Source organism: Protomyctophum bolini (assembly GCF_963924005.1).
Source record: "Protomyctophum bolini genome assembly, chromosome: 7".
In the NCBI taxonomy this organism is placed as follows: domain Eukaryota; kingdom Metazoa; phylum Chordata; class Actinopteri; order Myctophiformes; family Myctophidae; genus Protomyctophum; species Protomyctophum bolini.
Genome location: NC_137868.1, coordinates 24,293,964 through 24,308,963, shown reverse-complemented (window position 1 = coordinate 24,308,963; position 15,000 = coordinate 24,293,964). Strand labels below are relative to the sequence as shown.

Sequence of the window (15,000 nt, the reverse complement as noted above, 5' to 3'; positions counted from 1 at the left end):
ACATGACTATAGAGATAGTGTGTATTGAACACATGACTATAGCGATAGTGTGTAACGATTTGAACACATGACTGTAGAGATAGTGTGTAACGATTTGCAGGATTTTTGGACAGAATCTGGAAGAATTTGTGCAAAATTTGGCATCGACCGGGTTAACGGTGCCGGAGATTAGCTGTACACGGATGGACGGACACACACACGGACGGAGTGCAAAACATACTCTCTCCCCATGCCTTCGGCCTGGTGGAGACAATGAGGATAACTGTTAAATTATCCTGAATCCAGGCGTTCATTTTTTTTCCCCCTGCATTTATGAATTTAATAAAACGGTTACGAGTTTAAAGATCACTTTAACCATCCAGGATGACTGTATCACATTGTGCTCACAGAGTCATAACATTGGTCCCTAAAATGACTTTTCCAGCCACTCTGAGCACATCAGGGATGTGGGATTGAAGTCTGAATCTTTGGCTGTCGCTTTGGGAGTCTCCCAAGGCTCTCTATTAGTCCTGCGCCATTTTAGCCACGTTCATCCAGTAATGTTGCAATCACAACTGGGATTTCCCTTGTCTAACTTAATTCTCTTGACATAATCCGTAGATGTTTCCACAGCCTCTGGTATACTAAGTGCACTGACCATACAGTGCTTAGTAGTGAATACATTTTCAATCAAATCATTTTCAGTCTCATTTTTACGCTCTAATTTGTGTCAATTATCTATCAGTTGCCTGCTCCAGGACACTTTGATAGGCAAAGACATCTTACTGACAATTTTCTACATCGCACTGATGGAGTCTGGATGCTGAATTACTTGTACCATTAAGCTGACAAAACTTTAAGTCTGTCAAGTTTGTGTCAGGGAGTCAGGGACATCTTCCAAAAATAGCTGATTTACAAGCCCACACCTAATAATAATAATAGGACTTACTGTGTTTAATCTGTTCCTCATTTTGCTGGGGACCCCTAGAACTCCCTCGAGGACCCCTGGGACCCCCTCGAGGACCCCTGGGACCCCACAGTGTCCTAGATGAAAACATGTTTCAACTAAAACTGATCATTTCGCAACCTTCACCTGTTGAGCACTCTTTTCTCACCGACCAGAGCCTATTTATTCTTCGGACCTGTAGCCTTAGGGCCCTTTCTCTTGCAATTTATCACTTTGGCACCTTTCCAAACCTGTCTCACTCTGCCCTCCTTTGCCTCTCATTGTAGTTTTAGTGGAATGAATGACTAGAGAGCTTAGGTTTAAGTAGATTTAATTTTCTCTCCCAGCTTGTGGAATCTTTGTGGCATTGGCCGAGGTGGGGGTGGGGGGCAGTCTGACAGCTGAGCCAAGTTTCCCAAGAAACACAGCACTAGGTCGGCGGTGGCTGTTATGAAAGGCTTGATAACCTGCAGAGGTATTGTGGCAGGGAAAGGTAATTGGCTTCCCCTGCCTAACCCTGCTCCTCATTCCCTCGCTCTCGAAAAAAACTGTTACATAAGGCCCAGAAGTGTCGTATGTTGTGCCCATGTGTCATAAGTTCATGTATTGTCCATGTCGTTTTCTGCTTAACAAAAATATTGAAACACATCCTCCGTTCCTTCCACTCACGTTTCCACCCTTGTCATCTCTGCCCTCATCACGCTGTTGTTCTCCCCTCTAATGTCCCTCGTCTTCTCTGTCATCGTCTCATCTCTTTGCCCTTCTCTGCTCGGGCCGACCGTCCCTCTCACCCCTCTCAGTTCACCGCCCGTCTCTGCTCTTCTCTCTCCTCTCTGCCTTTTCCCCTTTTCTCTCATGACCTCCCCCCACTCTCTTTCTCTCTCTCTGTCTGTATGTCTCTGTCTCTCTGTCATTATCATTACAGGGTTGATTACCTGTCATTATGGCCCATTAGGGGCCTATCGGCATGGCGGCAGGCAGGTAGGGCAGCATGGGGGAGGAGGAGGAGGAGGGAGGTGAGTGGAGGTGGGCCCCGCCCCCACACCCTGGGCACCTGTCAACACACTGCACGTCCCTCCCACCCCCGGGACCATCTATCCTCGGCCCTGGGGTTAGCGTGATAGTGGGCACTGTGTGTGTGTGTGTGTGTGTGTGTGTGTGTGTGTTCCATTTGTACACTCTCACAGTTACAGACCTGAGGGTCCATGCGTGTAGATCCAGACAGAGACAGCAGTAAGAGAATGATAATAAAGCTGCTTCTCATCCCATTGGGCATCAGGACTGTCACAGCTGGACACTGACAGACGTCATGTGGATTGCGAAATTTGCGATGTGTTTAAAGGCTCTTGCACACAAAGTCTGTATTTTTCACGTTAGGTCAATCACGCTCACACACTCATTCAAGGTTTCCTAAGTGCACTTAGATTGTAGTGCACTGTATGGTCAGTGCACTTAGTATACTTAGTGCACTTAGAGGTCAGAATTTCTGTCTAATAACAGGTCCCCACTCGTGACGTCATGTAGCGGGCAAGTGTAGACTTAATGTTTGCTCTACACAAAATAAAACATCCGCTGCAGTGAATGAGTTAATCAGTGACATGTGGCAGCCTTGAATGCACCTTCATTGAGCCGTACCATTAAGCACAGCTTTATACATCAGCACTGATTAACTTCACCTGGCCTAAAGGGCACAGCTCCATGGATGCGTCTTTGGAGCCAGCTGACTGTTCGCACCTCATGCCATGACACATTGAGATTAGGGAACACACTCGCATTGGGAACTCCTTATATGACAGTGAGTCATGGTGACATGAGCTAGACCTCGGAGGTCTGCCTGCTGGCTGGTTGGCAGGCCCACTGGTCCTCCCTTAAGCCAATTTTAATATACTAGAGCGGTGCCCGTTGGAGCCTAGGTCTACAGGCCGTTGGGCGCTGGCCTACTTGGAACGATGCAAGTTGGAAATGAATGCCCCACCCAGATATTATGCCTGTGTCACTTTTATGCCCATATTACAGAGTTATTACAGAGTTCTTTGTCAGGAATGCCCAAATATGGAGTCTGGCCTGGGCAGAGGCCTTTTGTGGAGGTTCTGGACAACCTGGGTCCGACCGACTCGACACCGGGCACTGCACTCCATGTGAGGATGTGGAACGCGTGTGTTGAATTTGAAGTCGCTGGGGTGAACGGTTCTCAAGTTACGTGGGTTTCAGACGTACACACGTACACACACACGCACAGAGACTTTTGCATTTATAGTTAGATAAGTGGCTCTCTGTGCATTATCCTACCCGTGGTGACCTCCAGTAAATATTTTAAATTTCAGTCGTGGCCTTGGGCCCCTTGCATCTGACAATCTTAAAACAGTAAATGTCGAGCAGCAGCCTATAGTTAATCCCCCCCCTTTTCTCTCCTCCTCTCTGTCAGGGTTGGGAGGAAAGCTGCGATGCAGCCGTGTCGCACCTCCTGCGGACGTGCCTGTCGCGGAGCCCCAAGGACCAGGCCACGTCTCTGGCCCAGACAGGGAGCCCTGCGCTGGGCCTGCCCGGCGACACGGTGCGGCTGAAGAAGCACATCACGCTGCTCTGCGACCGCATCGGCAAGGGAGGCCAGCTCACCCTGGCCTCCGAGGCCAACGTGGTGGTGCCCCCTGAGGTCCACACACTGGCCCGACCGGGTGAGTTCACATGGGAGTAGAGATGGGAAAGGGCGGAGCGTCTGAGGGAACAGCAGGATAAGGAAAGGAGATTAAAAAGTTGGAAAAAGCAGGAGAGGAGAGGCTCTTTCTGCCGTGTGTGTGTATGTGTGTGCGTGAGACAGTGAGTGTGAGTGAGTGAGTGTGTCTGTGCGCTGTGTGTGTGTGTGTGTGTGTGTGTGTGTGTGTGTGTGTGTGTGTGTGTGTGTGTGTGTGTGTGTGTGTGTGTGTGTGTGTGTGTGTGTGTGTGTGTGTGTGTGTGTGTGTGTGTGTGTGTGTGTGTGTGTGTGTGTATGTGTTTGCGGAAGACAGAAATATGACTTTTAGGGCAGTTGGTAAAACCTGCATGCGTGTGTGTATGCATGTGTGTCTGTGTGCTTGCCAGGTTGTCAGAATCCCTTGTAAAGACAAGTCCCCTGGTAAAGCTTTTAGGCATGAACTGGGGAAAACATGAGGCCTATTCATTGCATACTTTATGGTGTACACACACACGCACACACGCACGCACGCACGCACACGCACACTATACTGATAACCGTGCACACACACACACACACACACACACACACACACACACACAAGACCATTACTACTGACAAGAGTTGCTAAAGGTCACTTTGTGTTCATGTGTTTCTAAGAGGCCCTCTTGACAATCTCATCCATTACAGGTTGTCATACTGGTCTCTCACCACCTCTCCTCTCATTCTTCTTCTTCTGCTTCTTCTTTTTCGCCAATTACGACTTGGCAGAAAATTAAAGCCAGAGTTAGAAGAATTCAACTCAGGCTTCCACAATGTGTGTGTGTGTGTGTGTGTGTGTGTGTGTGTGTGTGTGTGTGTGTGTGTGTGTGTGTGTGTGTGTGTGTGTGTGTGTGTGTGTGTGTGTGTGTGTGTGTGTGTGTGTGTGTGTGTGTGTGTGTTGTAAGTGATTTTCTTTGGTTAAAATAAGTGTTAAAAAGCTCTATTTGGTGATTGTCATAGTAATCATTGCTATAGAGTGTTTGTTCAGTAACAATAGTCTCCATGTCTCTCCAGCTTTTGTGCAAGTGGTGCAGCCACTTCAAGAAACAGCAATGTCTGTCTGTCTGTCTGTCTGTCTGTCTGTCTGTCTGTCTGTCTGTCTGTCTGTCTGTCTGTCTGTCTGTCTGTCTGTCTGTCTGTCTGTCTGTCTGTCTGTCTGTCTGTCTGTCTGTCTGTCTGTCTGTCTGTCTGTCTGTCTGTCTGTCTGTCTGTCTGTCTGTCTGTCTGTCTGTCTGTCTGTCTGTCTGTCTGTCTGTCCGTCCGTCCGTCCGTCCGTCTGTCTGTCTTGTCGGTCGGTCGGTCGTACCAACAGGGGGTTCTGTTGCACCACTTACTTAAAGACAGGTCTGATTTTTAAACAGAAAATGCATTTTCAGGTCTGGATACCAATCAGGATAGAGAACGCAGTCAGGGTACAGATTAAACACTTGGAATTGTAAGTGATGACACAAAGAAATGAGCGGACAAAATTGGAACTGGAACATTATGCAACGGCAAATTAAGCTGATAAATGGCTACTCTCTCCTGATTGGTTCAAAATGTGTTGCCTACTGTACCTGTCACCTGCTGTTTATTAAAGAGATGGAGAGACAGGGAGAGCCCTGTTACTGTTTATTAAAGAGATGGAGAGACAGTTACTTAACAAACACTCTATAGCAATGATAGTGATTTAACCTTACTCTACCTTTAAGTTCGTGGGGTCTTGTTTCTATAAAGAGGATATCCAAGGCCCATACAGCACACCGTGGATGCTATACAGTATGTAGCTCATGAATCTCTTCATGCAACACTGTTGCATTACGGAGCACAAATTAATCTTAAATTCATACAATGTAACACCCTTTTTGTCATGCTCATCGAGCCTTGAATACTTTCATTTATTTGTCTTTTTTGTTTTTCTTTTAGGTTTTATGAACTAAATTACACTCAAACAACCTGAACTTTGAAAATTCAGTGGATTTTCTGTGGTCTAGGATTTTCTCTGTGTCTGTGAAGCCTTTTGAACTGCAATGAAAACAGGCAAAACGATGAATCCCATTGCTATACATGGGATTTGGTGGATCTTACAGGAAAATCAGAGCACTTGTTTGAGCCAGAAAACCCCAGACCACAGAAATCTACTGAATGTTAAACGTTCAGGCTTTTTGGGTGCAATTGAGCTCAGAAAACCTAAAAAAGAAGAAACATTACAAAAATTCAGTCAGTCACAAGCCTTAGACATGTATATTTTCAACCTTGGACTTTTATGTGTCTGTCTCTGTTTGGTTTTGGTGTTCAGTCATGTTGCTGTAGCTCTGTACGTTCTGTATTTCGTCTTGTAATTCTGGTAGTTTGTTTCTTCAGGAGTTTCTTGTGCCTTTTATTTCATAGTATTGTTCTGGTGTCTTCTGCCTGCCCTCAAGGTATTTTCTAATCTACATCAGAGGTGATTGTGGCCCATGAGGGACCACCACCAACCTGGGGAACTGTTGTGATATGTGATGATTTATATTTAAAGGTACATATTTAAAGGTACACCACTCGTAATCAACATTACCAGTTCAATTCACGGTTTCACACTGACCACTGTTGTGTTGGGAGGGGGGATATGGGTGTGGTGTTGGGGGGAAATTAAATAATGACCGTTTAGGACATTTTATTTGGTAATTCGAGGTGAATTAAAACAATACATCCTGTGTGGCGATAGTTCAGGTATAAGCACAGAAGGCAGGAGGTGTACATTGCTAGCCCACACTCCCCGGACCCCCTGTTCGTTCATTCATTCGTTCATTCATTCATTAAGCAGATCTCTGTTCATACTTCATAGTGTTTCTTTACAAGTTGGTCCAGCCGGCTCTCATTGACTCCAATGTATTTCACCAAACTTCTGGATCCAGTTTTCCCTATGCACACCAACGGCGCCGTGGATTGTCCGTACCTTAAGTTCTTCTATCAGTCACATTGTCTGCTCTTCCAGCTGTTACATGTCTTGTCTCTCAACTGTGTTCCGTTTGTTCTCTAGCCTATCCCTGTGTTGAGAGTCTAGTTTAGTTCACCTGTGTCTAGTTAATCCTTGTCCAGCTATACTCCCCCAGTTATGCAAATAGCCTGCACCCTGTGTCTCTAGACGCATTCAATTGAGAAAGGACGCAATCATGTCACCCCCCACGGGTCCTGGGACGCAATACTGTACTCAGTACTGTACTGTAACAGAATCCACATAAAAAATCACACCCGTGTGAAGTGAGGGGCGCTCTTATCATCTTACAACATCGAGGAGGGAATTCGGTATAGCTTGGAGCAGCTATAAATGTATTATTCATTATTTTTGAGGGGCGCCAGCCCCTCCTATACACAAACTTAATGTTTGACATCACTTCTACCCTGGGAGTTCCCTCACAATTCTGCTCAAGTCTTGTTACCTTGCTCGTGTCTGTAATTAGGCCTAGTTCTTGGTTGAACAAACTCTTTGTTTTTTAGTTAATCGTCTGCATTTGAGTCCTCTGTGTCACCTTTAACATCAAAATCTCTGCTCCTTCATTCTCGTACTCTGGTTCTGTCCTCTTCTTTCATTCTTTCTCCTGTGCTCGCTCTTCTCAGCTTTTCCTCTTTAGCTGGTGCTCTTTCTCTCTTTTATGCTCTCTCTCTTGCTCCCCCCTCTCTCTCTCTCTCTCTCTCTCTCTCTCTCTCTCTCTCGCCCACCCACCCGCCACCCCCTCCCTCCCTGGTCTCTCTACCTCATTAGTAGTTGAACGTCTCTCTCCAAGATGAATTCCGGTGATGACAAATGATGTCAGGCCATTTCCTTCCAGTAGCCTGGAACACACACACACTTTGTACACAATGTAAGGTATGCTTTGCCGTTTACATATGTGAGTGCATGCAAGCACGGCCGCACGCATCCACACACATGTGCATCCACGCACGCATCCACGTATGCACGCACACACACACACACACACACACACACCCACGCTTTTTACACTACACACTGTAAGATATGTTTTACGCATGTGCATGTGCATGTGCATGCACACAACATACATACGGATGGAGGCCAGTGCACTGAGTGCAGAGACATTTAGACCAGCTTGTACACAGTAAAACCCTCAGTGTTCATTTATCCAGTTCTAATACTGAGAGTGCAAAAACACTTGACGATTGAGTAATGTGTGTGTGTGTGTGTGTGTGCGTGTGTGTGTGTGTGTGTGTGTGTGTGTGTGTGTGTGTGTGTGGCTCCATCACCAAACACACGCTCTCAAGAGTTAAAACACTTTGTCAATGTGTTGTTGAAAGATATGTACTGTTACAGATGGACACTCACTGTGTGTGTGTGTGTGTGTGTGTGTGTGTGTGTGTGTGTGTGTGTGTGTGTGTGTGTGTGTGTGTGTGTGTGTGTGTGTGTGTGTGTGTGTGTATGCACGCACGTGCGTGCACACTGTGTTCATTTAAAGGCGCTAAAATGGAGAACAGTAATAAAATCTTCGCTGTCCCATCTCCCCTTGCTTTTGGGATGCAGGCAAGGCGCGTGCGTACAGTCGCACACACACACACACACACACACACACACACACACACACACAGCCCCGGTCCTGTCAGTAATGCAGTAAACAGTGATTTGTTAGAGAGGGCAGTGATGTTGCTTTTTCTATTGGCTGTAAACCACTCAGTTGTTTACGTTTCCAACGTCGGACGGCAACAGTTTCCCTCCGGTGACCACAGAGACTGGCACGCACACACACACACACACACACACACACACACACACACACACACACACATACACACACACACACACACACCTATATTTCCAATTCAGTGCCTTGAGCTGTGGTGAGTGTGTGTAATTAAATTAGTATTAATGTGTTTACCGTACATATGTGAGTTGGCTACAGAAAACCATACAATGTGTACATTCTCAAGATGCCACTGATCTCTTCCTTTCACACTCTCTGAAAAATGGAGAGAGAGCGTTAGAAAGAGTTAGAGAGAGTGAGATAAAGAGCAGAAATAATATGTGTTAATGGACTTAAGCAACAAAAACACATTTTTTCTGTCTGTCTGTCTGTCTGTCTTACACTATCCCAACATCATCTGACCCTGTGTCCTAACCCTGATGACATCACTGAGACCATTCTGCTTCAACAGCTGCACCACGCGTGCACACACGCACGCACACACACACTACCTGGTGATATCAGCTGAATGTGTGTTTATCTCATGCTCCATTAGTCATAGCACTGTTAGCATAGCTCTGACCTTTCCTCAAACAGGGAGGGGTGTGTGTGTGTGTGTGTGTGTACATGTATGAATGCTTTTTCACTTCTTCTTTTTCACCATCTCTCCTTCTCTCTTAAAGCGCTGTTCACACTGAGCACGATAACTATGTTGTTTAAAAAATCATTCTCATTGAAGTGAATGGCAGAATCCACACCACAACTATCACGACAACTCTGACCATATAAACATTATCGATCATTTTCAACATGATTTTGTGAGCGATAGAAACATTGACAGCCATTCAAAATCCATCAGAAGAACATCTGGGATGCAATCATTCTCACGGACCCTCGTTTTGTCATTAGCAGAGCTGGTAGGATATAGCTGGAATTACCTCAGGTAGTGTAATTAATTATCAGTCAGATTATCCATAATTATATGCTATGTTGGACTGCACAGTGTGAGTTTGATGCACTTTTAACATAATTTATTTTCTTTATTTGTTCTTCTTTTTTACGCTAATAACTTAATCATAATTATTAGTATTATTAATTATCTTTATAGTATCGTGCTTGGTGTTAATGGCTCTTAAAGTGGACAAATATGCGTTCTATTTGCAATTGTATATTTATTTACTTTTTTAAATCAATATAACAGGCTGCAGTAGAGAGGTATAACGATCTGGTTAAACTTAACGACATAGAAATGTGGGTCCACCCATTATTATATTAACAAAACTGGATGTACCTCAAACAATTTACTCTTAATCTAGCATTTACTTTTGTAAGAAACTGAAGAAGTGGATCTTCTAAAATTCTGACACAATACCTTCCACCAAAACACAAGCACACATTGCTCTAGCTAGGACTAGCACATACAGTATGAAGGTGTCATTTCTGGTAGGAATGGGCAATTAATCATATCATATTGGTATCGGCCTTAAAATGCAATATCGGTATCGAAGCGATATCAAAATAATATCGGTGTTGGCAAATATTGTATTTTATAATAATAGTGTTTTGATTTTTTTTAAAGAAAAATGAAGAAGGCTGCAGATCTGGGGAAGTTTGAACCTCTTTAAATAAAAATACTACATTCAAGCTGTTTCTGTTGGGATTTGGGCCAACATGAAAAACGGTTCATCCGTAGTTTTGAATTAAAGAGGCATTGCTTTTTCAAATTCAGTGTTTATAAGCCTTTTTTTTTTTTATGGACAAAATTATTATATATATATTTTTTAAATACAGAATGAGATCTTATGGACATCAGTGCATCGGTTATCAGCCATAACAGCAAATTATATCGGATATCGTCTAGAAATGGCATATCGCCTATTCCTAGTTTCTGGTTCAAATCGGCTGCTGAGCCAATCACACGAAGCTATGGGGAACTGAATGACAGCTATGCTAGCATATGCGTGTACATATCCATACGCACGCACGCGTGCGCGCACACACACACACACACACACACACACACACACACACACACACATGAGAACCCTATGATTGATCCACTTTTCTATTGAAGCAACCCTACTATGAGACGTGTTCCTGCCTCCTGGCTGTGTGGTGAATTCACTGCCTGAGGCTGTGAGCAACGTCTTGGCAACAGTTCTTGATTTGTTCAACACTCCCACATAAAGCACACAACACTGGAGGAAAACCTTATGCTTAACTCTCCCTCTCTCTCTCTGTGTGTGTGTGTGTGTGTGTGTGTGTGTGTGTGTGTGTGTGTGTGTGTGTGTGTGTGTGTGTGTGTGTGTGTGTGTGTGTGTGTGTGTGTGCGTGTGTGTTACAAGCAGTTACCAAGGTTGGACTGTGTTTATGTGATCTCCAGACCTCTAAAGTAACCTCCCTCCTCACTCTTTCTCTTCTCCTTTCTCTCTCTCTATTTCTGTCTGTCTGACCTCTCTCTCTCTCTCTCTCTCTCTCTCTCTCTCTAAAACTCACTGCACTCAAAGCCAATTACCACCACTCATGCTTAGGGATGTATTCTGTTGGATTAGGTGTCTTCTCTTCCCCTGTTCCATCCCATTTGTTTTCACGATCAATCTCTCTGCACTACACAAACTCTATTGTGACTTAGTGACTAATAAAGCATCAAAAATTAATGTCATCCTAAAGACTATCCATAAAGAATGGATGTCACGTCACCAGACATGTACACACACAAACACACATACTGTACCGTACATAGAGAGAGAGAGAAACAGTCCTATCCACCCCCCTATAGTTGGTGTTGTGTACAGTTATTTTCACTGTGTTCCACTCGTAACTGTGGTTTGGGGCCTATATCTATTTTCGGTTTTAAAGAGAGGGGAGATGTTCTCTCTCTCTCTGTGTGTGTGTGTGTGTGTGTGTGTGTGTGTGTGTGTGTGTGTGTGTGTGTGTGTGTGTGTGTGTGTGTGTGTGTGTGTGTGCGCGCGCGCGCTCATGTTTGTGTGTCATTACAGTAGCTGTTTATTTTCCGTCATTGACATGATTATCGACATGATTAAGGAAATAATATGAAAAGTATTCTCTCTGTCTATCTCTCCCAGTCTCTAGACGTTAGTTAATTTAAGTGTGTGAATGAGACTATAGTCTTTCTAGTAGCAAAGGGCAGGTTTAGACCATGGGAGTAGATCAGTGTGTGAATGAGACTATAGTCTTAGTAGCAAAGGGCAGGTTTAGACCATGGGAGTAGATCAGTGTGTGAATGAGACTAGTCTTTGTAGCAAAGGGCAGGTTTAGACCATGGGAGTAGATCAGTGTGTGAATGAGACTAGTCTTTGTAGCAAAGGGCAGGTTTAGACCATGGGAGTAGATCAGCGTGTGAATGAGACTATAGTCTTTGTAGCAAAGGGCAGGTTTAGACCATGGGAGTAGATCAGTGTGTGAATGAGACTAGTCTTTGTAGCAAAGGGCAGGTTTAGACCATGGGAGTAGATCAGGTGTCTTCTTCAAACGCACTTCTGTGTGTTCTTACACACACTTCAAAAACCAGGAAGTGTACATCCCACAAAGGGGGCTCTCAAGGTGTGATATGCATGTCTGTGGGTACATACTGTATGCACAAGTTGTGTGTGTGTGTGTGTGTGTGTGTGTGTGTGTGTGTGTGTGTGTGCATGTATGCATGTATGTTTGTGTGTGTGCATGCATCAGTGTGTGTGCGTGGGTAAAAAGACAAGGGTGTGGGGATCAAAATAGCGCAAGCCCACAACCAAATTGCCAGTAACCACAGTAGCAGTCTGTCACCCCACCCCCCCCCCCCATCGCCACCCCCCAAACCCCCCCCCCCCCCATCTGTGTTCAGACCACAACCAAGAATAACGTAGGAATGCTTTGGTGCTCCGCAGCTCAGACCAAGACAGTGTTATCTGTTGGACGTAGCAGAACCCACAAGCAAACCTCCCATTTGGTTCTCTTCTCTAAGCGTGTTCTTACAACAAGGGCGTGTGTGCGTGTGTGTGCTCTCGTGCGTGCGTGTTTGCATTTCGTACAGTATGTATGTGTGTGTATATGTTACAACACGGGTTCTCAACCTGGGGGTCGCAACCCCTCGGGGGGGGGGTCCCAAATTTGGGGGCGGGGGCCTCAGATTGGGGGGCGGGGGCCTCAGATTATATATTTTTTTTTAAATAGTACAACATAGTACACGTAGTACATGCATAAACTTTCCCTAATGAATACAGTATGTATGGTTTCATACCTAAACACTATCTTATACGTATGTAGATAGTAACAGTAATGGTTATAAAACAGTTTTATTCTCAGGTACGTACAGTATACAACTCAGGCATATTTCTTGCAGTGGAGTTATAATTATGGCTTCCCTGCGTAATATGGGGGTGTTGTTGACGTGTGGCCCCACTGGCCAATGAGGCCTCTACTTATTTATCTCTGTGCAGTGCGAGAGTGCGGTCTAGCCAACACCAACTCGGGACGCCTGAATCGTTGCCCGATTGATTGGTGAATAAACAGGACAGGCCTCCTTTGATGTTAAGATAAGCCTCGGTACCCAGGCTTTTATTTTCGTTCGCATTCAACTAAACATTGTTTATCAGACCGATGAACTAATATGATCCATATTGAGCAGAAATCACGGTGGCTGGGCCAGGCAAATATTAAGATATAACTTGTGTTTCTCTTCCAAGCCACCGGTCAAAGATAATCTTAGTGATATATTTTTGGGGAGTTTGTGATGGTATTGGGAGTTTCTGAGACACAACCACAGCGCTGTTTAAAACAGATAGCCAAACCACAAGCAGATATAGACCTAAACCCTGACCGAAGTGGCTTCAAGAAACTGATTCAAATATATCCATGATATACCACAGTTAGGGATAATTTAGCACGGCTTACTGCTCTAAAACCGTTTACAGCGAGGCAGAGGCACACGTCTATGTTAAACTGTATACGGTGCAAGAAAGGTGTGTGTGTGTGTGTGTGTGTGTGTGTGTGTGTGTGTGTGTGTGTGTGTGTGTGTGTTTTACTTTCAGTGTGAAGTGTTCCAGAGGTGGGCTATTTCCTTACTTGATGTTGATATAAGGTTGGGTTTAAAACACACACACACACACACACACACACACACACACACACACACACACACACAGTCACAGCTATCCTGGAATTGTTATTAAAAAAAATCTGTCTAAAAAAATGTGACTCGCCTTAGAAAAACACCTGTCCAATTAAGATCCAAGCATATCCCATTTCAAACGTGTGTGTGTGTGTGTGTGTGTGTGTGTGTGTGTGTGTGTGTGTGTGTGCTTGTCTGGGGCCATGGTCACACCAAAATGAACATGATTGGCTTTAGAAAGGACAGGATAAATATTAGACGGGGCTTATAGTAATCTGCATGTGTGCGCGCGCGCACACACACACACACACACACACACACACACACACACACACACACACACACACATTATTATATAGTATAGTATTACTATACTCGTGGGGACATTTTAGGAGGGAAAATGCAATTTTATATATCTATATCTACAAGCTCACAACACGTGATGTGTTGGGAGCTTGTAGATCAGCTGTTGGGAGCTTGTAGATCAGCTGTTGGAGCTTGTAGATCAGCTGTTGGAGCTTGTAGATCAGCTGTTGGAGCTTGTAGATCAGCTGTTGGAGCTTGTAGATCAGCTGTTGGAGCTTGTAGATCAGCTGTTGGAGCTTGTAGATCAGCTGTTGCCAGTACACAACTAAGTATAAATCAGGCGTAGCTCTAACCCCAAACCCTAAACCTAACTTATAAACACCTATTCCTATAATCCTAAACCCTACATGAATCATTTCCTAATTCTAAGCCAATTTCCTGAACTATAAAACAACCGTTTCTCTTGTGAGAACCAGGTCAACAGTCCTCACACAATGTCTGTTGTGTCTATTATACTTGTGCGGACATTGGGACTTGTATAGTAATACAAGTTCACATGACTAATACATTCTCACAGACACCTAAAAACTTTATTTCCGGTGTGCACATGGAAAATACTATAAGATCTATACGCTCACCCCCCCACCCCCTCCCCTACACACGCATACGCAGTACACATACTGTACGCACGCACGCACACACACACACACACACACACACACACACACACACACACACACACTGGTGCTGTGTGCAGGGTGGATGTGAAATGAAATGGCGTGAAACTGGAAACATGCCCCTGGGATTTGTGAACAGACAGAAAAATAGAGAGAGGGATAGAAGGAGGGAGTTGGAATGATGGAGAGACAGAGAATTAGTGAAGAAGAGAGAGAGAAAGCGAGTTAGGGGAGCAGTAAGGGTGTGTGTGTGTGTGTGTGTGTGGGGGGGGGTGACTAGACTGAGACAAGGGGGCCAATTCATGGGCCCCGGGGGGTCCCTAAAGCCTGGATGATCCATGGGATTCTAGCATGCTCCAGACGTTTGTCAAACACACATGCTTACATTCTCTACACTGTGTAAAAACTGACCCATACCGGGTCGTACTTCGTACTTTAATTAACACTTTGCAGTTCACAGTAATATCCTGTATCCATGTATCTCTGGAAGTGTACAAATAAACAAATCTATTTGTACAGTTGTCATTGTTACCATGATGATTTTACTATGTACATATAATCAGGAATCTGAGACTATTCTCCTATATATAATGCATAGTTTTTGATATTGTTGTTTG

The 15,000-nt window shown here is 44.6% G+C and overlaps 1 protein-coding gene across 2 annotated transcripts in view; it reads left to right on the top strand.

The window, feature by feature from the left end:
- Nucleotides 1-15,000, top strand: part of bbs9 (Bardet-Biedl syndrome 9) — a 194,111-nt gene that overhangs the window by 98,102 nt on the left and 81,009 nt on the right. For both annotated transcript variants that reach the window (XM_080769235.1, XM_080769234.1), the window contains one exon: nucleotides 3,351-3,600. In XM_080769235.1, the coding sequence (XP_080625361.1) occupies nucleotides 3,351-3,600 (250 nt within the window). The remainder of the gene's footprint in view (nucleotides 1-3,350; nucleotides 3,601-15,000) is intronic.